The 25,059-nt window shown below is 47.6% G+C and overlaps 1 protein-coding gene across 3 annotated transcripts in view; it reads left to right on the forward strand.

Moving 5' to 3' along the window:
* Nucleotides 1-25,059, forward strand: part of LOC119445029 (uncharacterized) — an 83,716-nt gene that overhangs the window by 30,123 nt on the left and 28,534 nt on the right. For 2 of the 3 annotated variants that reach the window (XM_037709357.2, XM_049663897.1), the window contains exons 3-5: nt 15,412-15,662; nt 19,770-19,924; nt 24,859-24,887. In XM_037709357.2, coding sequence (XP_037565285.2) covers nt 15,412-15,662; nt 19,770-19,924; nt 24,859-24,887 — 435 coding nt within the window. The remainder of the gene's footprint in view (nt 1-15,411; nt 15,663-19,769; nt 19,925-24,858; nt 24,888-25,059) is intronic. The other variant, XM_049663896.1, reaches the window with a different exon arrangement.

The following is a 25,059-nucleotide window of genomic DNA, read 5'->3' on the forward strand; positions in this document are numbered from 1 at the left end:
GCCGGATGGCGGTGTTGGCTGCCGCGAGTGGTCACGTGGATGCGCCATCCGACGAAGGAATAGATCAGTCTGGTTTCATACGTCGTCCGGCCTGCCTTGGCGCCCTCACTCAGATCATCCCAAGATTTGGGTTCGATTTCGCAACGCGACTGACACCTGCGGATTTCCGGCAAAAGCTCGCCTGCCTTGAATGTCTGCTTTGGTAATGTAAAGCGTCATATCTACTTAATCCAGATATGTCTGCTCGAGTATGCCTGGGTATCATTCTTTTAAGATTAGCGTATAAGCTCTCAGGTGTCCTAAAGCTGTTTTTCGATTTTGTGATGAGCCGTGTTTGGTAGCACGGTAGTACATTCGTACCGTACTGCTAGCGCAGCGACATTGTAGTAAATATGCACCAGGAGCACCGCCATCTGCAAAGCTATGCGATGGGGCTTTGAGTGACATCGTCCTCCGCGGGGATTTCATTATGAGTATTTGACAGGCGGTTACTGATCATTTCTCAGCTATAATGGTTTGTTTTAAATATTGGCTGCTGGGCATAGAGTAATGCTGGAAGTACTTTCTTCGAAAGTTAACTACCGCGTTGCGTGCACTTTCGGCCCCGGAATTTGTCTTTAATTGCATGAGATAGCAGGATATGCCGTGATAAGGTTATGCGCACAAGAAAGTGGGAGGAATGAGGAGTCTTTCGAGTAAGAGTAGGTAGAGAAACAAGAGTCTTCGAAGCAGATGAGGGTGTATGGGAACTGATGCCTTCTTTGGGTTGAAAAAAAAAACTCACCATCCTGGCCCAGTTAAAGTTAATGTCCAGCGAAGCTGTTGAAAGCCACCACTGCAACTGCTGAGGGGGATATGCAATGCTTTATGGCTTTAGAATAATGGTAGTAGTGCTATTTTAGAGTAATGGTAGGAATGGGAGTAATGATAATTTTGACAGCACGCCGCCACCCATAGCGGTGCTGCAACAACATTGAGATCAGTTGTTAGGCTGGCTATTTTATATACAAAAGGCTAGGGACGTCACACCCCACGTCGAAAGCTGGCGTCGCCGTGGCAGTTTGCGCAACAGTAATTTTTACCGGGAAAAGCATGCGGGAAGCGCTACCTGCTTCGCATTGTTTTCACGAGCGCCTTTTCATCAATTATGTGGTTCGGATGCTTGTTTTGAACTTGTTCTTTTTTTTTATCGTAATGTATGCTGTTCTGTATGTTGAATGCGTGATTCTAAAGTATGTATGCACTGTTCCTTCACTTTGCCGAGTGCTTGTAGCCTCTGCCTTACGGGGCTACGAGCTATTGCATATTTTTGCTTGCATACAGGGGTATTAGCTACTGATGATGATAGTTTTCTGTCGACGGACGCGAAAATGTCCCCGACACCCTAGCCATATACAGCTTCGCTGTTAAAAGTGTCAGGTGAACTCTCCGTCGCCTTGTGTAGAGCTGGTTACCGATATATGGTTACAGAAATGAAATGGGTACATACCGAGTGTTTCAGCGAACACTTACAAAAAAAATTATAAATGTCCTGTGGCAGATAGCACAATTCAAGTCCATGAGCTGGTCTACTCGAAGAGGTGGACTTTGTTTAGACAATAGTTGAAACACATCATCGACCGATTCCCAAAAGTCATTAGTTAGTTTTAACTAATTTCCTTATGGCACATATGGTAATTTACAAATTCTAGCCGGGGAGTTCGCAAGGCGGATCCACTTAAAACGAATACTCAGGATGTCGCCAGTTTCGAGATATTGATTCCCGAACTTTTCGGAGAAATGCATTGGCGTTCCATTTACTTTCGTGCTCCAATGCATAAAACGACAGTTTTGTTAAGAAAGTAAAGTGTAACTACAATACATTTTTGGCGCAAGTTTGACGGCGCATATCTCGTAAATCTTGCAGTCTCACCCGCTAGAATTTGTAAATTGTAATATGTGCCGTAATATAATTCGTTAAAACCTTAAATAGTGATTTTTTTAATTAGTCGATGATGCATTTCAACTTTTGTGCTAGTAATGCATGCCTCTTCGAGTGGACGAGCTCATGGACTAGAATTGTGCTATCTGCCACAGGCAATTAAGAAAATTTTTGTAAGTGTTCGCTGAAACACCCTGTATATATCCAAGTGAAATTATATGAGGGTAGCGTGGCGTCATTTGCGGGAGATGTGTCCTTAGCCGTACCCCTTACATAGCTCCGAGAGCAGTTCTCGAGTCCGGCTGTGTATAATTACTCTGTAATTAACTTAGATAAAAAAGTTATACCTCCCTTCCACTCCGTGAAGATGGTCGAACAGCGAAGCTGCGTTAGTTACACCGAGTGTTACATGTGCTTGTGTTTCGCGTGATGCAATTGCGTAAACACAAGTAAACACAGATCTACGACACGAACTTATATTGAAACGTTGCGAGGTGAGAAGAGGCAGTGCCTTCCGACGCTACTCGACAAGTGTCCAGTTCTCTGGTCGAAACCTGCCGAGCCGCCGCAAGATGCATCGGCTGCAGTCACGGACACCGCGCGCGTTCGGCGCGAACGCGGGGAAACGCGGACGGCGTCGGCAGCAGCTCTGCGCGTTGCGCGTTATGCGAAAGGGCGCGCCGCACAGAAACACCTCTTGTACCCATCGCCTCTGCTTCTCGCGCCCAGCGCACCCTCTCATTGGTCGCCTCCTCCCCCAGCGCGCATCTCCTACTCTGCTGGTCACTTGACCTGCCCTCCCCCGGCGTGGCTCTCATCCTCTCCTGGTCACGTGACCTGCGTGACACAGGCGGACGGACGGCGCAGCCTCGACCTACAACAGTTCAGCTGTTGAAAGTATTGAATTCATTGATTATGTACATACATGGTGGTGTTATGAATCATTGGAAGAGGGAAAGTGGCCCACGTGGCAGTGTGGCTGCAGCTGTTTTAATTAAACCTGAGCCATATCAAGTCATTTCTATAATGGCCCGTGAATAGTGTTTGCCTGCACTTTTGAATGCATTGTATGTTGAGCGAATTGTAGACTAAGACAGCATGTGGACAGGAAAAACAAAATAATAATTGAGTCTGCTTCACCTGCAGTGAGCATGCGCTTGCTTGGTCCCGGCTTTGAAGCCTCTGTTCTATTTTAATCTCGAGGCTGTATTGTGTTATTAAATATGATTAAGCAATAATTTGCTTGGCTGACACATAAAGAGGGCCTGAAGCTTGATATTTCGCATTACAGATTCTTTCCGTAACTGTTATTTTACAAAACACAACAGAAATTGCCTCTCCTTTCCCTTGGTAGTAAATTGTGTTCCCGGCTTTCATAACCCTCAGTGAAGAAAGAGCTGCTGGCAAAGGAAGATAGTTGGCACTATACCTAAGCATAGAAAGTATATCTAGACAGGGGCATGGCATAATTGTGAAGTTGCACATCGGCCTCGATTGGCCCTTGGGACTGCGACTAATTAACCAGCGGGAATAATTAGCCTCCTTTGAAACCTGAATTATATAATCCGATAGCTCTTTTGTCACCATTCCTGACATCATAAACTTCACTCAATATTGCATTAGAAAAATATTTCATAGCATATGCTGGCACAGTTTTCAGCGTACTGCTCTACAAACTCTGCAGTTTGCCCGACGGCATGGGTTACACGAGCAGCTAGTTTACGAAATAAGGCAACCTCATCACCATGTGCTCGAGAAAGGACACATCATTGTATTTCAGTGGTTGCCGAGCCACTGCGGAATTCTCGGCAACGACAATGCAGATGAAGCTACTCGCTCAATTCACCGAAAACATCAGCGGGTGCCTATACCGCTCTCAAGAACGGATCCTTCGTGACAACTTCAATCACTTGCTCGCCACATCACACTTCTAAGATGGAATTCCCCAGGTTTCAGCAACTCACGCTTGCACTCTCTCGACCCTAACTTGCTACTTCACCTGCCGACTGGACTCTCCCGTCACGTCTAAGCATACTTCTAAGCATGCAGTGAATAGCAGTGGAAAGATTGTCTCCTTGCCTGACCCCTTTCTGGATAGGTAATTTTACACTTTTCTTGTGGAGAAGCAAGGTCGCTGCAGAATCTTTGTAGATATTTCCGAAGATATTCACGTATGCCTCCTGTACAACTTATTACGCCATGCTTCCATGACTGCTGGTATCTCTACTGAATGAAATGCATTTTCATAATCTATGACAGCCATATAGGGAGGCTTATTGTACTCTGGAGTATTCTCAATTACCTTATTGAAGACCTGGACGTGATTCATTGTTGAATATTCCTTCCTGAAGCTATCCTAGCTGTTCTATTGGTTGACTGAAGTCAAGTGTTGCCCCGATTCTATTCGAAATTATATTGGTGAATATTTTATACTATACTGAAAGCAAGCAAATGGGCCTATAATCCTTCATTTATTTAACGTCTTCCTTCTTCTGAATTAGTATAAGGTTGGCAATATTCCAGCTCTCTGGTGCTCTCGAAGTCGTGAGGCATTGCGTATACAGGGTAGAGCACTGCACGGGCCGATTTTTGCGGCCCGGGCCCGGCCCGGGCCCGTTTTCACATTGGGCGGCCCGCCCGAGCCCGATCAAAACTTTTATGTCGAGACACGGGCCCGGCCCGGGCCTGGAAATAATCTACGTTACCCGCCCGGCCCGGCGCGCCACCCCTTTACCTTAAGCCCGAGCCCGGCCCGAGCCCGACTCGAAACCGGCCAGAACCCGGCCCGAGACCGAAAAATACATGTTTTTCAGAGTTGAGAAGCCCGAGAATAACTCGCAGAAAGCCCGAGCCCGGCCCGGGCCCGCGTCAAAAATCCCGAGCCCGGCCCGGGCCCGGGTCAAAAAGCACACGCCGTGCCCGAGCCCGGCCCGAGCCCGGCCCGAGCCCGTGAAAAACTCCTCTACCCGGCCCGGCCCGGCCCACGGGCCGGGCCGGGCCCGGGCTTTCGGGTAAGCCCGAGCCCGTGCAGTGCTCTAATACAGCCCCTTAATCTTTTCAAGCATAATATCTCCTCCATCTTTGATTAAATCGGCTGTTATTCCACTTTCTACTGCCGGTTTTCTCTTGGACATGTCCTGCAAGGACATTCTAACTTCATTGCAAGTTATAGAAGGAGTCTCTGTATCCTCTTCATCAATACTTCCAATGAAGGTTGCGGGGCAGCTCCGGGCACTGTAGTCAGTATAGAATTCTTCGGCTGTTCTTACGATATCGTGGAAATTGCTGATGACATTGGCCTGCTACAGAGTAGAAAATGATAGGATAGCGCAACTAGAAAGAGAGAATGATAAGCTAAGAACCATGATAGACAAGCTCATTACGGAGATGGCCGAAATTAGAAGAAGCTTTTAGAAATCCGCGAGAAATCAGCCACACTCTGCTAGCAGCGGGAGCAAGCAATCGGAAATCCCTCGTCCCATGGGCATAACCAATGAGGAGGGGGATAAGAAGATACCCGCGCCCAAGAAGCGGGCCATAACAACATGTGAACAAGCGCCTACCAGGGCGAAATCTGAAATCAGAGACATGCTCACAACGCTCAACGAGAGGGGCAAGCAGATAAACGAAAGGATGACGCAATTCCAGTCAGGTATTGCAGCCATGGAAGAGCGCACTAACCAGAGATTCCTCAAGATCGAAGCATGTCATACGGTGGTCCCAGCTCTGGATCCAGGCCCCTAATCCTCTCGTACAACGCACGAAGTCTAACAGCCTCACTGCACTAAATAATACTCCCCAGCCCAAGCAAGATGGCTCTGCAGGGGCTGCCAACAATATAAAGGCGCACCTGCAGCAATTTATTCGATCCCACCCCGAGAAACCGCACGTTATCCTACTCCAAGAAACGCTCACCCCCCAACGTCACTTTGTCCGGGTATCGCTCGGGCAACAGTAATGAAGGGGGGGGGGGGGGGAGGAGAAGAGGTATCGCAACCCTATAGTTAGTAACAGGGCTAAGCACATCAGGCACGATCGACAGATGATTGGTAAGAAGATTGAATACATCACACTGAAATCATTCCAAAATCTTCACTTCGCAATCAGAACAACATCTTTATTCTCAATGTCTACAGCAGCCCTAAATATCTGACGCAAAGATTCTAGTCCTTGCTTACCAAAAACAGTCAAACTAGCTCGAGACTCGCCGTTAATCGCTGTCGGAGACTTTAACGCCCCCTACCACGCATGGGGTTACCCCTATAATGCGAACAAAGGGGACAGTCTATGGCGCGAAGCGACGGACCTAGAATTTACGCTCATCACGGACCCAGCATTCCAAACTAAATGCGGCACATCGACATGTAGAGACACGACTCCCGACCTCACTTTTGTTCCCAACACTACGAAACCGACCTGGACTAACTTGTACCAAGACTTGGGTAGTGATCATAATATATTAACGATCGACTTACGGATTAGGCAGAAGAGACTACGCAAGTTTCCGGTCGTCGACTGAGGCGAATTCCGTAAATTTAGAAAGAAAATGGTGATTGGAGAAGTCAACCTAAGCTTGGAACAATGGACCGCACAACTAAGGGAGGACGTTGGCGCCGCAACTAAAGAGGTGCTAACGGATCTCCCGATCGACAAGATGGACAGCCGATTGGTGCATCTCATCGAAGCTAAACAATCCCTGCTCAACCGATGGCAGGGTCAGAGACTCAATCGTAGGCTGAGAAAGAAAATTGCCGAAACCAATCAAGTGACAGAGGAGCACTACAAAACCCTCTCTAAGCAACAGTGGGATGAGGTTTGCAACTCTATAGACGGCCGAATGAGAAAAGGAGGAACCTGGAATCTACTGAAGCACTTACTAGACGAAACTAACTCTAAATCGAAGCAACTCAACACGTTAAGCAAAATCTTGCACGTGGCACAGAATGATTCATCCAAGTCATAAGTTATTGTACAGCTAGTGAATAGGTACTTACCTATCCGTCGAGGACACGCAGCAGCCACCTCCTCGATTGGAATATACGGAAACACGCAAGCCAACTTTAGATGCTGAGTTCACAGTAGGAGAGGTCAGGGCGATTTTACACGACCTTAATGGAAAATCTGCGCCTGGTCTGGACAGGATAACAAATAAGATGCTCCGCAATTTGGATGACGACTCTGTAGAGTACTTGACACAACTAATCAATGAGATGTGGAAGAGCGGTGACGTTCCTGGCGAATGGAAGACCGCCAACACCATTTTAATCCCAAAACCGGGCAAGCCCCCTGGCCTCGAAAATCTGCGACCGATCTCACTCACATCGTGCGTGGGAAATGTTGCTGAACATGCAATACTGACTCGATTATCTCGGTACCTGGAAGAGCACGAAGTTTACCCTCATACGATGATCAGCACCAGACTTGGTCTATCTGTGCAAGATGCCATGCTCCTGCTCAAGAACCAAATAATCAGCCACAAGTCTAGGGACACGAGAGCAATACTGAGACTAGACATGGAGAAAGCCTTTGATAATATTCTCCATATGTTTATACTCAAAACAATTTCGAACCTCGGTCTGGGTAGTCACTTTCATCAATACGTCGAAACCTTTCTCAGTGGAAGGATGGCCACGCTCAAGGCTGGGGACCTAACATCAGATGCGATGAAGCTAGGCAACCGAGGCACACCCCAAGGAGCGGTCATCTCGCCCACTATCTTTAATATCTCCATGATAGGTCTCGCTAGAAGACTCGAAGGCATCGAAGGCATAGAATACATCATTTACGCGGATGGCGTCACGATATGGTGTACTGGAGGCAGCGACGGAGAAATAGAACGAAGATTACAAGAAGTCGTAAACGTCACTGAAGAGTACCTCATCCCAACGGGACTCCGAAGCTCACCCAACAAATCCGAACTACTATTATAGAGACCTAAGAGAAGAGGCCGCAGGGGATGGATTCCTCCTGGGGATAACGAGATAACGGCTCTATACCAGGAGTGGAAGCGCCATCCCTAGGGTGGACTCCATCCGGATCCTCGGCTTGGTGATAGAAGCTAACGGGTCCAATAATCACACGCTTCTACGTATCGTTAAGAAAGTGGACAACGCAGTCAGGCTCATCAAACGAGTAACTAACCGCCGACATGGGCTTGGAGAAGACAACGTCGTCAGGCTGCTTCACGCCTTTGTGCTTTGTCACTTCGCCTACTTAGCATCCATGCACAAGTGGCAGAGATCCGAAAGAGACAAACTCAATGCATTGTTAAGGAAGGTAATCAAGGTAGCTCTTGGGCTACCTATGTACGCGGAAACCGAAAAACTCATGCAAGTAGGTATTCACAATACACTGGAGAAAATAGCCGAGGCACAAGAAAGAGTCCAGTTCTTTAGACTCTCTACCACGCGATCAGGAAGACAAATCCTCAAACGAATTGGTATACCAAATACAACAATAGATAATAAGCATATAGAAATTCCCAAAGATCTGCGGAAGAATATCAGTCATGCCCGTTCCAAGGAATGTTCACCCCATTCATAACGTGGGCAGAAGGCAAGCCGGAGCCAAAACCCTGCTAGAGAACGCTAAAAATCAGGCTGAAGAATGCTCGTTCGTCGACGCCGCTTTCATGCCCAATAGACGAGCCTTCACAGCAGTCCTTCTGAAGGGCAAAGGTGAATTCGTCAACTCGGCTTCCACGTACACCACGCAACCAGCCATTGCAGAACAAGTAGCCATCGCATTGGCACTTTTAGACCAAAATAAATCCAGGATCCACAGCGGTTCTAGGGCAGCCGTCCGAGTATTTGCCAAAGGAGTCATCTCTATAGACAGGCCCTGGCAATTCTCGACGGAAAGGTCGTCAAACCACACATGATCATCTGGTTTCCTACTCATATGGGAGAAATCAACGGTGCTTCCGCGAACCTCAACGAATCTGCCCACAATTCTGCACGAGGACTTGCCAACCGTGCAGCCACAAGGCAAGAAGCTGCTGAGTTTCCTGATTGCAGGGACCACCTCCTCACGTACAACGTGCTAACCAAGCACTTCTACCTAGAACGCAGGGTCTTCCTCCCTCCGCACAGTAAACTAAATAGAGCTCAGGCCATTACGCTAAGGCTCTTACAAACAAAAACTTATCCGAACCCGCTATTAATCAACAAGATCTATCCGGAGATCCCTACTCCTACAACGTGTGATAAATGTAATGACACCATAGATCTTAGTCATATGCTCTGGCGTCGCTCCGCGTTACGCAGCGACAAGAACAACACTGAAGAGCGGTGGGACGCAGCTCTACGCACGCAGTCTCACATTAGATGGACAGCTATGAGCAGTCCAACGGGCCCGCGAACCGGCCGATAGGCTTGGCCCTTCGGTCCCAACGTGGGAGCGGCCCGCTTCGGGCTAGGAAACTAGCGCGACCCAATGGACCATAATAAAGTTTTTTCATCCATCCATCGATTGCCCTGTTCTTCGCTGCATACACCTTTCCCTGCTTTATGGCAAGTTTTCTTCTCACTGATTTCTTGCCGCGGCCATTTTTTACTGCGTCTTCAATCTTTCCGACGTTATAATATCGAAAATGGCTTACTTTCTACTTGTTTATCAGCTCTGGCAGTCTGATCTCTTGAGTTAGACACTTTCATGGTTTGCCGTTTCTTTATTAGGTCCTTGGTTACCTTAACCGAGAAATTGTTAAGAGTAGGGCTGAATGTTAGTACGCACAAGACAAAGGTAATGTTCAATAGCCTGGCAAATGAACCAGGATTCATGATCGCCATTCAGCCTCTACGGTTTGTGCTGGAGTACGTTTATCTAGGTTAGTTACTCACAGGTTCCCTGTGAGTATTTGACCTAGATAAACGTACTCCTATTCGAAGGAAATTTACAGAAGAATAAAAATGGGTTGGGGTGCATACGGCAGGCATTACGACAAAGGAAAGTGTATAATCATTGCATTCTACGGGTGCTACCATATGGGGAGATCAACGAAGAAGCTCTAGAACAAGTTAAGGACCGCGCAAAGAGCCATGGAACGAAAACGGTTAGGCGTAACGTTAAGAGACAGGAAAACAGGTGTGGACCAGAGAGCAAACGGGGATAGCCGATATTCTAGTTGACATTAAAGGGGTCGAGGCACCAAATTTTGAGGGTATAAAAGGCCGGCTGTAGGATTCCTCTGTTTGAAAGGACACTCAACATGAAGTGTTGGACACAGCAAACGTTTAAAATACATTTTAATTCGCTTCCAAAAAGTGCCTAAATGCTCGTTCTCGCGATCGAGACCCATCGCTGGCGCGGATTAACATCGACGTCACTGTGTTGGAAGCGTAACGCGTTTTAGTGACGTCATACCACATTCGAGTGACGTACAATGACCGGTGACCCACAGCACGGGGCAAGCCTCGAGAGCCTCGAGTCTAGAGTGCAGTATAAGCTGCATCGGACGCAGACGCAGAGTCGGAATCGCAGCTGCCGCAGCTAGCGATGGCAACTGTCGGCGTGGGTTTGTTTGCCTGCGCTGGTACAAAACGTGTGTGCGAGAGCAGACGATGCAGTAGTGCGTGCGTGACAGCCTTGTGGGCCCACGTGACCAAGCTTCCTAGCCAGTGACGTCCCTGTCCAACTCGGCGCCTAGAAACCGAAACCGAAAATGGTGCACATAAATAATGCGATATTAAATTATTTACCGAGAATATATGAACCTTCCAGCGTGTATCATGCTTTCTGGGGCAATAAGAAACGTTTGAAACAAACAACGCGCAAGCCGACAACTTTGATGTCTCAACCCCGTTAAGAGAAAATGAAGCTGGGCAGGCCATGTAATGCGTAGGGTAGATAATTCGTGGACCATTAAAATTACAGAATTGGTGCCAAGGGAAGGGAAGCGCAGTCGAGGACTGTAGAAAATTAGGTGCGGTGATGAAATTAGAAAATTTTCAGGCGTAAGTTGTAATTAGATATCGCAAGACAGAGGAGATCGCCGGGAGAAGACTTTGTTCTGCAGTGAGCTTAAATATAGGCTGATGACGATGAGTGAGTGAAATAACTTTATTGGGGTACAAGTTTTCCTGGCACCACTGCTAAATATATTACGTGAAGGATCTGCAATCCTTCATTTACGGTGTTACCGGAAGTTACCATGATGTTACGATGCTACAGGCAGGAATATGGTACTGGAAGTTACCACAGACACGTGACCTTTGCTCTTAAAGCACGTGCCGGAAAGCACGTGGCAATCTTGAAGCCTGGTCACAAAAAAATGTTGCAGCATCTATTGATGATCATCAAAGTAAGCGAAAGGCTTCTGCGGACCGCAGAAAACGAATGGAGACTAGCAACAGTTCCGAAATATGCCGCTCACGTCGACAACATTGTTCGGCGATAACGGCACAAATTATCGTCGACATGTAGTGGTAGATAGCATGACAGCTTGACGACCATGGCCTGGCGGTGTCACGACGACGGTGTGTCGAAGATGGAATGACAACGATGTAATGACGTCAATGAAGATGATGACGGGATACCATACTTTGGTGCACGTCAACGAGCCCCAGCAGGCGGTCAAAATTAAAATGGAGCCCGCTGCTACGGCCTGCCTCATAATCAGATCGGGGTTTCGCCACAAGATAATTTAAATCATTGTAGTTTAGACGATCACGGCGCGCCGTAGCCAGCAGTATGACGGATATAGCATGACGACATTGTGACGTTGATGGCATACAACTGCTGCGCACCTGCACTTCCTTCTTTCGTTTACTCCGCGAAAACTAGGTGCGTCTCCGACTTTATTGTTTTTTTGTTGTTGTTTTGTGGAGGGGGATGGAAAGGAAATGCATTCGCTGTAAAGTTATTCAGGACGAAGCGGTGCATCTAGACGAGAAACGCTCAGCGGGCTACGGTGACGAGCGTGCCGCGCAATCGTCAGCCTACCCAGGTGGTGGATGATGATGATTTCTTATGGCATCCACCTTGAAACTTAGCGGCGAGAAACACTCGCGTAGCCTGCTTCAGCTAGTGAGCTTTTGCTACACTTAATGCGGTTTAGTATTTTGCCATATCTTTATATTGCTTCTCTTCATTGTAACTTCCATCTCTATATTGTAAAGTTACCTATTCCTGTAACAGTCCCAACTCCATATAGACCGCTGCCCAGTTAGCGCTCCCATCAGCTTTGAACCCAAGTGCTTTTGGAAGGAAAACGTTTCCTACTGTGTTGGTAGGTCTGAATGTAAAGAATAATTTATGGAAAAGCACCCAAGCATGTGACCGTTCATATACGGTGGAAATTATTCGATTCTATTCTCCCCGCGTGGCTGTAGTAGGTTCGTATCGGCATTCTATTACAATATATTGAGTTATCTCCGTAGTTTTTCGGCAGCAGACACATGCTTCATCGTATGGCGCATATTTTTTTCGCTATATTTTTGTCCCCAGGCAGGCCGCTCGGGCCTCAAATTGCAAGGCACTACCCTTTGTGTTATTGTACAAACTTCATTTCTTTATTTCTTGATTGCCGTCTTTGTGAGACGCCGTTGACATTATATTGCGATAGCAATTACATGGACACTACAGGCGCGTTTCTGCCATCGCCATCGCCGTGATGTTCCGTATAAAGTCCAAGGGCAATAACATCGTCGCCGTGCGCCGTATGCTGCATGTGCGAGTGAAAGCGTGAGAGGGTGAGCCGACGATGCCGGCTCAATCTCGCGCGCGCAAGAATGGTGTGTTTTCCTTGGCACGTATTTTCTTGCTCTTTTAGTGTTACGTAGTAGAAGTAAAACCTTCATTCATGGGATGCCGCCAAGGCCTGCGATGGAATAAGTTAAGATTATCACCACGTTCATATGGTCACAGCGGGGAATCCAAATCGGTCTTCCAGATGTAACAGAAGAGTGTGAGATACCAGATGCCGTTCAGCCATGTCTGTAGGCCTTCTCCTTCTTGCATGCTAACTTTCGCTTGGGCTGCATGATGACGTCTGGTGCTTCCAGTAGCAGGACAAGTCCACGATAACTGTGACGTGTCCACGGGTTCATTATCTTGATGACAGAGAGAGGAAGTAATGGTTTATTTCTTTGCTTCACTGATACTGCTGTTTCCATTCCACTTTTCCGTGACGTGAGGTATTAGGGCGACCCCCAAGCGAAGCCTGCGTAGCACCCGCTCGTCACCTCAGCACTTAGGAATTAGAGCGCGTGTATGAAGGCAGAGGTAGTTTTCGGGAGGTAGGAGGCGTAGTGTGGGGTCAGGGGTCAGCAGTACAATGGAATGTGGTAGGGCCTGTTTTATTTGTAGGCCGCTTGGAGAGTAAGTCGGCGGCGTTGTCTTATGGTTACAGCACTTCGTCCAGAAATCCATTCAGTGATGATTTTGCAGCGCCGTTGTCAGTTGAACTGGCGCATCTAGTGGGCGATACGGAGCGTGGTATGAAAACGCTTTGATTCCGCGAGTGTTTTTGTTGAATCTGCTCTAAGCACGATAGCTTTACTGCTGTATACTAGTGGAAATGGGACAGCTTCGCTTAAAAATGAAACTGCCCCGGTTGCCCTTTATTCTTCTCGCTTATTGCATAGCGAGAGCGTCGACTTTGGCAGCCTTAATACCATGAGGTAGCATACGAGGGTTTAAATAGGGTGTTGCGTGCTCACGTGCTACGTGACGTCTGCGGTTGAAAGGATGCTCCACATCCGCTGCCGTGTCCGTGAGTTGCGTTGGTTTCCACTTCTATCTGATCGTGTATACGTACACAACTACACAGGAAAGTAGACGGAAGTATGGCCGCCGCGGTAGCTCAGCGGAAGATGTAGGTTCGCCTCCCACTTGCGGTATGTTGTCATTCGTCAACTTCGTTTCACTTGCCCTTATTATTTATACGATTCAATCAACAGAAAAGTTCATTTCGCCTATGATTTCCCTGGTTTCATTGTCTGCTTGCTTCATAAGGTTTGCTTGATAGGTCCTGTCGGTTCCTCGTATTTTTCTTGCTCACGGCTTTTATTGCGATAGCAATTATACGAAAACTCGAGGCGCATTCGCGTCGGCGCCGTCGCGCTGTGACGAATACGCTGTCTGCGCGTGGCACGTTAGGTCTCCAGCATACCTGCCAACTCCCTCGAAGTGTTCGTAAAGTTAACGAATTTCGGTTTGTTCTACGATTTTACGAATGTTGCGTGAAATTTTGCGAAGAATTCTGTTCGCGAAAAAGTTTCGCTCACTGGTCGCCGAAGATATTTTGAAAAAAAAAAAGACGCAGTTTCACCCGAAAGGTGAAGCAACGATTGCGATAGCAAATTAGTGGAAAGCTATATACGAAGTAAGGATATATCAGTTTTATCAGCTGTATAAACTTGTAAAATAGGCATACTAACTAAATTGACAAGCATGGTGTCACGTGCACATAAGCAAACATGTACACATTTCACTCGGTGACCGCGGAAACTCGCTGTCACAACGCTGGTATGTGAGGAAACGCGGCAGCAGCAGCGAGCGAATTGACCTTCGCGCAGCCGCTCGCATCAACGCAAACTAAGCCGCGAAAACGCAGCACAGGGCGGACTCAGCCCCGTCGCAGATGGCTTTCAAGATACAGCGGCCGCCCGGGCCGGCCGGAGTAGAACGCCCCTCCCCCCATCTCTATCCTCCCCCCCCCCCCATCCCTATCCTTCCCCCGGAGCCCTGCGCGAAACGGAAGACGGCGCGCTTCGTCCCCGCTTTCTTCTCTTGCGTGCGCGAGGATTGAGCCGCGATCACCGGCTCACGTGACCTCGCACGCTTTCACTCGCATACAGCATACGGCGCGCGACGACTATATTATCGCCCTTGGACTTTACACGGAACCTCACGGCGACGCCGACGGCATAAACGCGCCTGGAGTGTCCATATAATTGCTATCGCTACAATATTTTCGTGGTGAAATGGCACCAGAGGCATAGTTGCTTCGCTTAAGTTTTTATTCAGACAAGTGGTCATAGCAGGCAAAATCGACAACCACAGTCGCTACAAACGTCACTGTTAACCTCAAAACAATGTGCTGCTTGTCAGTTTCTGCTCGCCCAAGTTTCTTGCTCCTTGTGTGCTACGTTCAAAGGTAAATCATGGTTAATAAAGTGCGTATGTATCCCACGAAAGGTGCGTGCTCAGGGCAGACATAAAAAAGGAAAGGCGCAATATCCTCACCCCCGCCGAGGGTAAGGATAATGCGCCTCCGCCAGGGGGGGGGGGGGGGGAGGGGGTCTGTGGCATTGTGACTTACTTTATCAAGTAAGTCAATGTACTTGCTTAGTTGCTTAGAGCCTCCTTCCTTCGCAACCTCCGTAACTCTCGCCCAGCTAGCCGCTAATGGTTTCTTACTATATATCTAATTCCTCGCACCATGCCAAACCACGGTCATAAATCGTACTATAGGCAATACTATACCACCGTTATGTTTGCATGCGGGCAGGAACCTGTTGCATCATGGTAATCTGTTTCCATCGCAGGAGCAGGTGGCAAGAAGCAGCGCAAGAACTCGGAGGACAACCACCGGCGCGGCAGCGGAAACTCGCTCAGTGGAGAGCAGCACGGCGATGAGTCTCGTTACAAGCGGCTCGCCCAGGAGCTACCGGGCTTCAACTGGCTAGAGCAGAAGATCATGGGCCACGGCGGCGGAAACTTCGCCGATGCGCCGCCGTCCATGTCCAAGCACGTGACCCGCGAGGCACCCGCGGTTGTCACTGCTCCTGCAGCTGAGGTGATGCAGGTTACGTTTAGCGTATCCACTCCAAGAAAAGTTTGCATCCATTGCGGCTTATCCATAGACGATACACGTAATTTATCCAGCGGGCGCTTCCTTTTTTTTTTTTTTTTTTTTTTTTTTTAATGCACGGTGCTCGCTACTTTCCTGTCAAGAACGATAGCTGAGCGGGTTTACGTGCCAGCGGAACGAGCGGGCGAACGGAGACGATAGCGAAGCGCCGCACGAAAGAAGAGTTTTCAGCGATCCCTCGCCTGGTTGAGCCGAGATTAGAGCTGAATAAAGCTTAGAACTGAGTAAAAGAGCGCTTTGCTGTGCCACCTGTCGAACAAGAATGAAGTTGGCGTCAGCTCGCGGCCACGCGCTCGCTTCAGGTTCTCGATCGCGGCCATCCACTTCGTCGCCTCGCAACGGCCGTGTTGCTGAAACCTCTCGCAGGATACAGTGGTCCTCTTCACTGCTGAGACACCTTCGAGACTTTTTCGCCTTCAGGCGAGTCAGCGCCGCGTTTGAATACGAGCCGACGACATGCCGTTCGTGCGGGTGGTCGCCATGTTTGTTTCGCAACGCGCGCTCCGCTGGGGAGAGGAAACCAGCGGAGCGAGTGGCCCGCTCCGTGAGCACGCTGGCCGCCCTAGCGTACCGCACGTGCGCAGTGGCGTCTGCGCTCGCCCTCTGGGTCCGCTGGCCCGTAAACCCGCTGAGCTATAACTCTCTAATCTGATGTGCACGTCCCGTTCGTGATCTGAATGTGTCGGGTGCACAGTGTTAAAGAAAGGAGCGCAAGATTGATGACGATTATTGTTTGGCGTCAACATGAGCTGCAAAGGTTCCGAACTTTTCTGATTGTGTATTAAGATCTGTGTGATTTAAGATTAAAGGAAGCTCACTGATGATTTATTAGTGATAGTTCATGAAGTGATTTAATAAGATACCTGTAGATTCTTCAGCCGCCTCATCTGCAAAAATGTCAACTTATGTACGCATTTTCGTACTCTTTTGTGTTTACGGAACTGTGTGTCTCTTAGTGTTACAGTGGAATCTCGATGATACGAATCTCACGAGGTCACAAAAAATTCGTATTAGCCGAAATTCGTATCATCAAAACACAATAAAACTAGCTAAATTAAAGAGCCGAGAGGTGAACTCACTCAGGCACACGTACGTAAAAAGCATTTACAGTATTGACCACTTATAACGTAACCGTTTATAGTGCAGAACTGGCTACAACGCGGCCTTTTCCGACTCCCGTTTACCCTCCCATAGAACTCCATATATACACATATCGCTTTCAGTGCAGCCGCGTGAGACGAAATTGCGGCTTCCGCGGGAAAATCTCGCCGACAAGGGCGGTAGCGAGCACCGCCCTTGTCGGCGGTAGAGCGCGGGGGACGCGCGCCTTCACGGACAGCGAACGCACAGCGGAGAGCAAACGCGACTTCCGTTGCGCGAAAGGTTGTGGGGGTATGGGAGGGAGGGAGGGGGGGGGGGGCGACGCTGTACGTGCTGCGGCGCCAAATGCGTGTCTTGCAACCGAGCTGGGTAACTGGCGACGCAATCTCCCCCCGCGAAAGGAGCAAAGCGGGAAGGTAGCGCGGGAAGGAGAGAGTGGGGGGGGGGAGGGGGGCGCTCCTACTCTGCCAACAAATGCCTTATTGTACTTTGCGCCTGTGCCGGCTGTCGGTGTTGTCGCGCGCACGGTATCTTGAAAGCGATCTCCACACGTCTCTGACCTTGTATGCGCTGTGCTTACGCACGCTCAGTTTCCGTTGAAGCGATACACCGCACGAACCTCCGCTTGCTGCGGCGGTCGCGCGTGGGGAAGCGCGGCCGCTGCAGCGAGCGAAGGGACAAAAAGAAAAGCACAAAAGCAACAAAAGCCCACCGCTTCAAACTCTTCGCGCCCAGTCGCGGCTTCCGCGCTGTCCGGCGCCGCGTCCGCGCCTCCGCACCAAAAGAGAAAGGGAAATGCGCGTGACTGCGCGCTGTTCTCTTTCGCGGCCGTCGGTGGGGCGGCATTTATTCGTATCAACCGACGCGGGTCGAAAATCGATTCGTAACAACCGTTCTCTAGCACGTTGCAAAGTAATGGGAATCGGCCGGGACCTCAGAAAAATTCGTATAATCCGGAAATTCGTATTAGCCGTGATCGTATCATCGAGATTCCACTGTACTTTACTCTTATCGGTGACTTCTTTTACAATTGTATGTACGCATTTTCGTACTCTTTGGTGTTTATGGAACTGTGTGTCTCTTAGTGTTATTTTACTCTTATCGGTGACTTCTTTTACAATTGGGCAGAACTTCGAAAATGGTGTGTGGTATTTTACTGTGTCAATATTCTCGTGTTTTTAGTTTTGCTTGCCATACGAAAAGGGGTTGCTGGTGCCGTGAAAGGCACCAACCTCTTCTTCAGTTACTTATCAACTAAAAAAAAAGAAACGAAGAAAACAACTGGAGAAGAGTGTGATAACTGGCTGCAGAAAAAGTCGCAGGGCAAAGTGCTGACCACCATCTGGACTTGTTGTGGCGATCCCAATCTATGCACCAGCCAAGAAACAGCACATTAAAGAAAACCAAACGAGGCAACAAAAAAGAGAGAGAGAGAGACGGAAGAGGTCTACTTCATATGGAAAATAAACCTGTGCCGATGACAGCGCCCTAAGAAGGCTGTCTTTAGTAGCTGTCCTCTCTGGCTTTGTCATGAGCTATGCTAATAGCTTGCACATATTTCGCGCTTGATTGTTTGGTCTTCTAGGCAATCTAACTTTATTGGCGTAACCAAGCTCGAGTTTTTGTTATCATTGGGCCATACTCAAATCTCCACAACACCACGAAATTAATTGGTTATAAGGATGTGTCGAACATCGGAACACTTGTTTGGTCATCTACTGTAATTTATTTCCTGTCATTCATTACTTTTTCGTACGTTTCTGTTAATCCCTTGTAAAGATTACCACATCTTATAAGCCATAACGGCATCCATGAAGGCTGCTTGCCACTCTAGTGGTGTCACAGTGCCCTTTAAGGGCAGGTCGCTAAGTTTCCACAGTTATCTTTGGTATTTTAGTTACTTTAGATCTGATGGCCAAGCGCAGCCCAGTGCAAAAGCTTTCTTTTAAGCATCACGAAAACAATTTGCTCATGGCGTGCGATGTTCGACGTGTACCTGAGAGACCTTTCGTGAATTGGAGCATGAGTCTCTGCAGATGTAGCATCAGTTGTGATTTAGTAATTTCTGCTGTTTGCGTACAGGTAACACTGCTCACGATGAATCCATCCTGTGGTTTAATATGTCGTCGCATATTGTAGATAGTTGCCGTACAAGACCTCGGCAGATCGTCTCTGACCAACACTTTCGTGAATACTACCACTCTCGCGAGATTTCGCGTGAGTGGCATCCAATGCATTGGTGCCTGCTGGCGACAACGTTCTTTGCACGGGGATATCACACCGTCCTTGGCACTGTGGTAAGAATACGATCGCTCAAAGGCGCCAATGCGTCCGGTGCTAGTCACGCAAAATTACAGGAATGTGTGGCCGAAACTTATTGTCCAGCAATCTGTCACCTTTTCGTATGTGGCGTCAACATAATGAATAACATACGACATTAGTCTGACAAAAACGGTTCGACTGACTCCTATGTACCAGTGCAGGAGTGCAGAAACTGATAGCACGTTTAGCCAGGTTATAGCGTGGCTGTAGCTACCAGTGCATGATTAAAAGTGAGGCACGCGCTTGCTTTTCGACATGATGATTTAATTATGCAATCTCATAAAGAGCAGTGGTGATTAGCTCAACAAGCTGCACAGTCTAGCAAAGCCACACTGTGACTACATTGGCGTAAACGATGTGTAATTCTAAGTGTAGTTTCATGTACATGGTCACCTTTGCTCACTCTGCTGAGACATTAGTTGCTGTTGATTGTGATGTAATTGGTTATGTTGCTGGTGGACCTGATTTACTATTATTAGTTAATAATTGCATGTTGGCTAGTTATTTGTCCTAATTGTTAGTGAACCCCTATACATGCCTGTGTGCTTGCAGCCCTTTGGTAAACAATAAATACACTATATATCAGTACTCATGTGATCCCACTTGCAGAGAACGGAGCAGAAAGCAACTACGCCTACACAGGAGCCAAAGCGTGTTTATCCTCCGGGCACCGACATCCTTAGCCGTTCCATGTCCGAGATACAAGACGATTGCTGTGACGACGATGTAGGCGACGAGGCGCCTGTCATGGAGGCTACTGTAATGTAAGTCATTCTCCGAAATGTGCTGGAATCATTTTCTATGCCCAACCAGCGCTTAAACGTTGCTTGCCAACCGCAGTGCCATAGCACACAGCCTAGTGAACGGAGGACACAGTTTTCAGTAACATATGCTATGATTTCGCATCTGCACTGCTCATCCTGACGTACATGTGCGCAGCTTCTGACCTGATTGAGCAACTACGTGCTGGAATGCAGGAGCGCATGCGCTGCTGCTCGCAAGGCACATTGGCCAAGCTTGATTGGACGCGTCAGGCTAAATCATATGTTGATACAGGCATTGTTTGTCGTCTTTCAAAATGTCATGCCCTCCCCACCGGAAGGCGTCATTATATTAATCTGGTTAGCATTTTTGGGCTTCGTCACACAGTTTTTATTCTGAGTATCTCACCGTTTTCCCCGACCTCTTCTATTAAATATGAACCTTTCGAATTTCTCCTGTGCTGGTCGAAATCGAATGCACCTCACATGAGTTCCTCAAGTACAGCAACTCGGAAGCTTTAGTGATCTGCACCACAAATGCACTAGATGTGTGACACTCTTCAGGGAACCCCTTTGACGCCAACTTGAGTCACTAGTATCTGGTGAGCGAGGGAACAATTGCGTTCGCATGCGCCGGCGTGGCACGCATTTCAGAGGTCACGTGCGTACTTCTCGGCAGCGCAACTAGATGGCACAGCGTGCCCAAAGGGAAATGCTAGAGTGGAGCCCGACCGCAGTGCACGCCTCATACATGACGAGTTTCTCAGTGTTCGCAAGCACCGGCTCCCAATGCATTTTGGAAATCATGTGCGGGCTTCGCAGTGGTGCCACTAAATGGCTAAACGTGTACCTGTGGAAGCACGAGAGAGGAGGGTTGCAGCACAGGGCTCATAAGCATCGGTGCGCCACCAGTGTAATCTTGGAGGCCACGCAGAGAACTTCGCGCGGACTTCATGGCGGTGGTGCTGCTAGATCAGAAGGAAGCGCGAAATGGGAGTCCCCCTGCAGCACATGCCTCATGCATGATGCGTTTCGGCAGTGGCAATACGTTGCACCACTATATTGCTTCAATGCTAAATTCCATTACCGTCGGCAGTCGTCAGGAGATGTGCTATGCCAGAGTATTTTTTTTAGTTCCGCAGTCAAACAGTGCGTTGTGGCAAGCGTTGGCTTTCCATACGATTAGCAATGACAAGGCTGCTCGTGTCGCCAATGTTCTTGTGCTAAACCCACTAAGGTCTCAGTTCGTAAAACTGTGTCATTCACCTGTGGCCTTTGACAGTCGGCCAGTTTATGTACACCCATGAGCAAAAGTATGCATGCCACAGGCCCGCCGAGAAAACTAAATTTATTGGTAAATCAGACGCATGAACTTGAATTTATTAGTGTACTGGAAAGTTCGCGATACCAAGCTTGGACTGCAGTCCTCAATTTCCAGTCACATGCATAGGCGGAGAAGAAAGTCCCTTTTATTGCGATCTCTCTGGTCCGTATACTTTTGATTAGAGGAGCAGGAACAAGCGCTATAAATCAGGCAAAAGATTTTAAAGGGGCCCTGAGCCACCTCTCGGGCTTGGTGAATTAACATAGTCCACGGGTAGCATACGTTGCTGTGAACATCTCTGCCAACTTTTGCTGCCATACGCGGTGTGTGGGGCTCGCAACCGGAGCGTGAAGTCACCTTTCTCTCAAATGCTCTCTTTTCAACAGAAGTCATGATTCTCACTCTTTTCTGTGTGTTTTATTTCGTAATAAAGCAGATTCCTGTATGCGGCTGCTATTGGTCGTTGCGGTCGGCTTACCACGGCTGCCGCGAGGTGCCGCCACGAGTCCACTGGCTACACGCACTGCAGCTTGCTGAGGACAACTGCGTTTGGATTAAGTTTAGCGCATCGTAGGCACCAAAATAGGAAGTCGTGGCATCTATGTTAACATCCAAAATGAAATTTCAACTGCGCCATGGTGTCGTTTCGAAGGCAAAGCGTTGTGGCCATGACTCACTCCGCCGTAGCCTTCGCAGTGCGAAGGAATGGGAGCACACCGGAGGCCATGTTTGATTGCCAATAACTCCGCTTCTGCTGAATGATTTGAAGTACTCTTTGTGGCAAAGTACTTCTTAAAATAGCCAATTTTCACTTCAAATGCCTTTCTCCATTTCGATAAAAAGCGGTTCAAGGCCCCTTTAAGAAAGGCTGGACTGAAGCCAGAACTACCTGAAGACTAGAACCATCGGTCGGGTTATGGCCAGTAAGTTTGCAGAGACATTTCTGCCGTTCCTGTACTATGAAGAACTGGAAGGATTCATTTAACCTTCTTTTACTCTGCATATGCCTTGTGGCAGATCTTCCGGAATTTGAAAGAAACACGCTATATTGACCCTTTTCGCAGAGCACGGCTCACGGCGCCGTGCCATACCTCTCTTCAGCGACCGCGCACGAATACGAAACCATTACCGCTTCTACCTTGCTTCTCTGCAATCAGCTGTCGGAAACGCAACTGAGTTTTCGTAACACGCTGTGCTCCAATCATGCTAGATTGAATCATGTGGATTGAAGAGGTGTGCAGTAGTTGGCTGCAAAAATAGTGACTGGCATTTTAAGGAATAGAATGAATCTGTGTGGCCAAGTTCACGGACCGCTGCTGCAACTGTCCAAACGTGTTACTGGCACTTCGTGCTGTACAGCTTTCCTCGAGGATACAGAAATTTGCTCATCCGCCAGCCTTGCATCGCTAACCTTCAATGAAAGGGCTTCATCCCTAGAACGTCGGCAAGAGTGAGTACCACTCATTAAACAATGACAAAGAGAGTATAGCGCTGCTTCCTGTCATAGTAAGTTTCTCACACGTTATGTATATACACTTCTGGCCCAAATGGCAGGAAAACTTACGCCCACTATGCCGCCGACATATCGAGAATAAGTGAATGGGTGCACACTTGAATATATGTGCACTATATACGCACAATAAATGACGGACTACACCGATGGCGCACGAATGGTCGAAACTGAATGTTTCGTGACGGTCCGCAAGAGTAAGCGAGTTACTAGCTGTAATATATATTTACTACAACGTATTACAAGGTACAAAACAGCTATGTTTCAAGCCTTCTGTGCAACAAGAACAAATCTATCGGAACTGAGCACACCCGCGAGCGATTAGGCAGAAAATAATCAGATAGTGGTCGCACCGAGGAACTTCACTGAGTCAGAAACTGACAAGCCACTGCTTCAAAATATTTGACGAATAAAAAATAAAGAGCAAAACACACTAATCCTGACTGAATTCATTATCGAAAAGCTTGGATAGCTTGGAATACATATTTAGCCCCGCTTTTAGAACAAGCACCATATACGCTGCTTGCGCCGTTTGGACATAGCTTAATCAGTTCTGAAAGTACTTTTGCATGTTCTTTGAAGCTGTGATCAAAGCTTCGTGTCGTCCCCCTAGTCACCGTCTACGATATCTCTGAAAACAAAGGTTTTCTAAGCCGCACCGGCGTCATACACTTCCATTGTAAACAAGGAGGCAACAGAGGCAGTTGAGGCAAGCAGTGGATGCGTCACCACGTGATCAAACATGGCAGCGCCCACGGGATCGCCGCGAAAGGGGTCAATAGTGTATGAAATATTTCGTGAGCACGTGCCCCTTGGTATCCCCTTGCTTCGGTATATTACTCGCATGCTTTGTTTGTGTTTTATTTGCCTTAATTTTATGCATTATTTCTTCTGCTGGCAGTAAGTGTGTCCGAGTCTTCCATCAGATTTGTCAGAATTTCTAGTGGAACTCATATCATGGCTGGGGCACATTCCAATGAGTGAGAAATGTTCTATGTAATCATTTTGTGTAAAACATGTTCCTAAGCCGTATACTGTACATGACACTGGCATGACACAGCTTGGCGCAGCTATGCAGAATTGTGCCGCCCATTGGCCTATTTTATAGCTTCTTCATCCTTTTTGGCACCTCAGGCCTTGCACTCTAGTTTACTTGTTTGGATGGGGCTGATGTGTCCAGCACAGTTCTGAATTTATGGGTCAGATATACATTTATCTTTGTTTTAATATCCAAACGCAACATAAGTCACCTCTGGCATGGAATTGAATCACCTTGCTTTTAACTTTTTAACCTCGCAATACCTTAAGGGAACTTGAATATGCTCAATGCTTCCTTAGAATATTTTTATATATATCTATCAGATTAAATATCAGATCGTTTTTTCTTTTCACCTAGACAGTCACTTGTGCTCTGTAAAAAAACAAAAAAAAAAGATCTTAATGTTTTTTAATGTGTCTCCATCCAACGCTGGAATTGATTTGCAGCAGTTTACTTCAATGAAAAGGCTCGCCGACATGTATACTTGTGCTAGACCATTAATTAATGGCTGATAAAACAGCATTCGCGAAAATGTGAGGGATCATTCGAACCAACGCTGTACTGTGATAATAGGTGTTATGCATTGAAAATTCGCTTTATCAAGTCGTCGTGATAATCTCTCACCATTGCAGTCTGTTGTCCATTGAGGCATGCGGATTGCCTTATGGACGACCCCAGTTTTGACCCACAAAATCATTCAATGCGTCATTATTTCTTAGAAGACAGAGCTTGGCTGACACATTTAATTGCAATTGATTGTAATAAACATTGCAGTTCTTTCTTGAATGTGCCTATGTGGCTTTTCTTTCGAGAACGGCAAGCATATCACTTACACATATGAGGCTTAAGTTAAAAAAGCTCCTGGTTCATAAAAACTGCTTGCTACTGGTCGGCCGCCTTTACTTATAAATGCCTGTAGTCCTTGGCAGGCACCTGCTCTTACGAGTAGTTTTGGCGTAATAACTTTTTTTTTCTCAGCATGGGTCCTGTTTTCTACACATGCATGTGTACGGTACATATTAGGACTGTGAACTGAATGCAGAATTTGTTACCCTGCTTTCCAGAGATGCACCAGAGGAGGACAAAAATGGAGGTAAGACATTCCTTCACAATCCGCAACACGTTTTATGAAGAGTTATTTTAGCATGGCTGTAATTAATGGTAAAAATTAACGAGAGTATGAAGCTAGAGGACAACACTGAATAATCTGCTCCAAGTTTGATTGGATGTATTAAATTAAAACTCGCTCGAGGTGAGCACATGAA

The sequence above is a fragment of the Dermacentor silvarum genome, chromosome 3 (assembly GCF_013339745.2).
Source record: "Dermacentor silvarum isolate Dsil-2018 chromosome 3, BIME_Dsil_1.4, whole genome shotgun sequence".
Classification (NCBI taxonomy): domain Eukaryota; kingdom Metazoa; phylum Arthropoda; class Arachnida; order Ixodida; family Ixodidae; genus Dermacentor; species Dermacentor silvarum.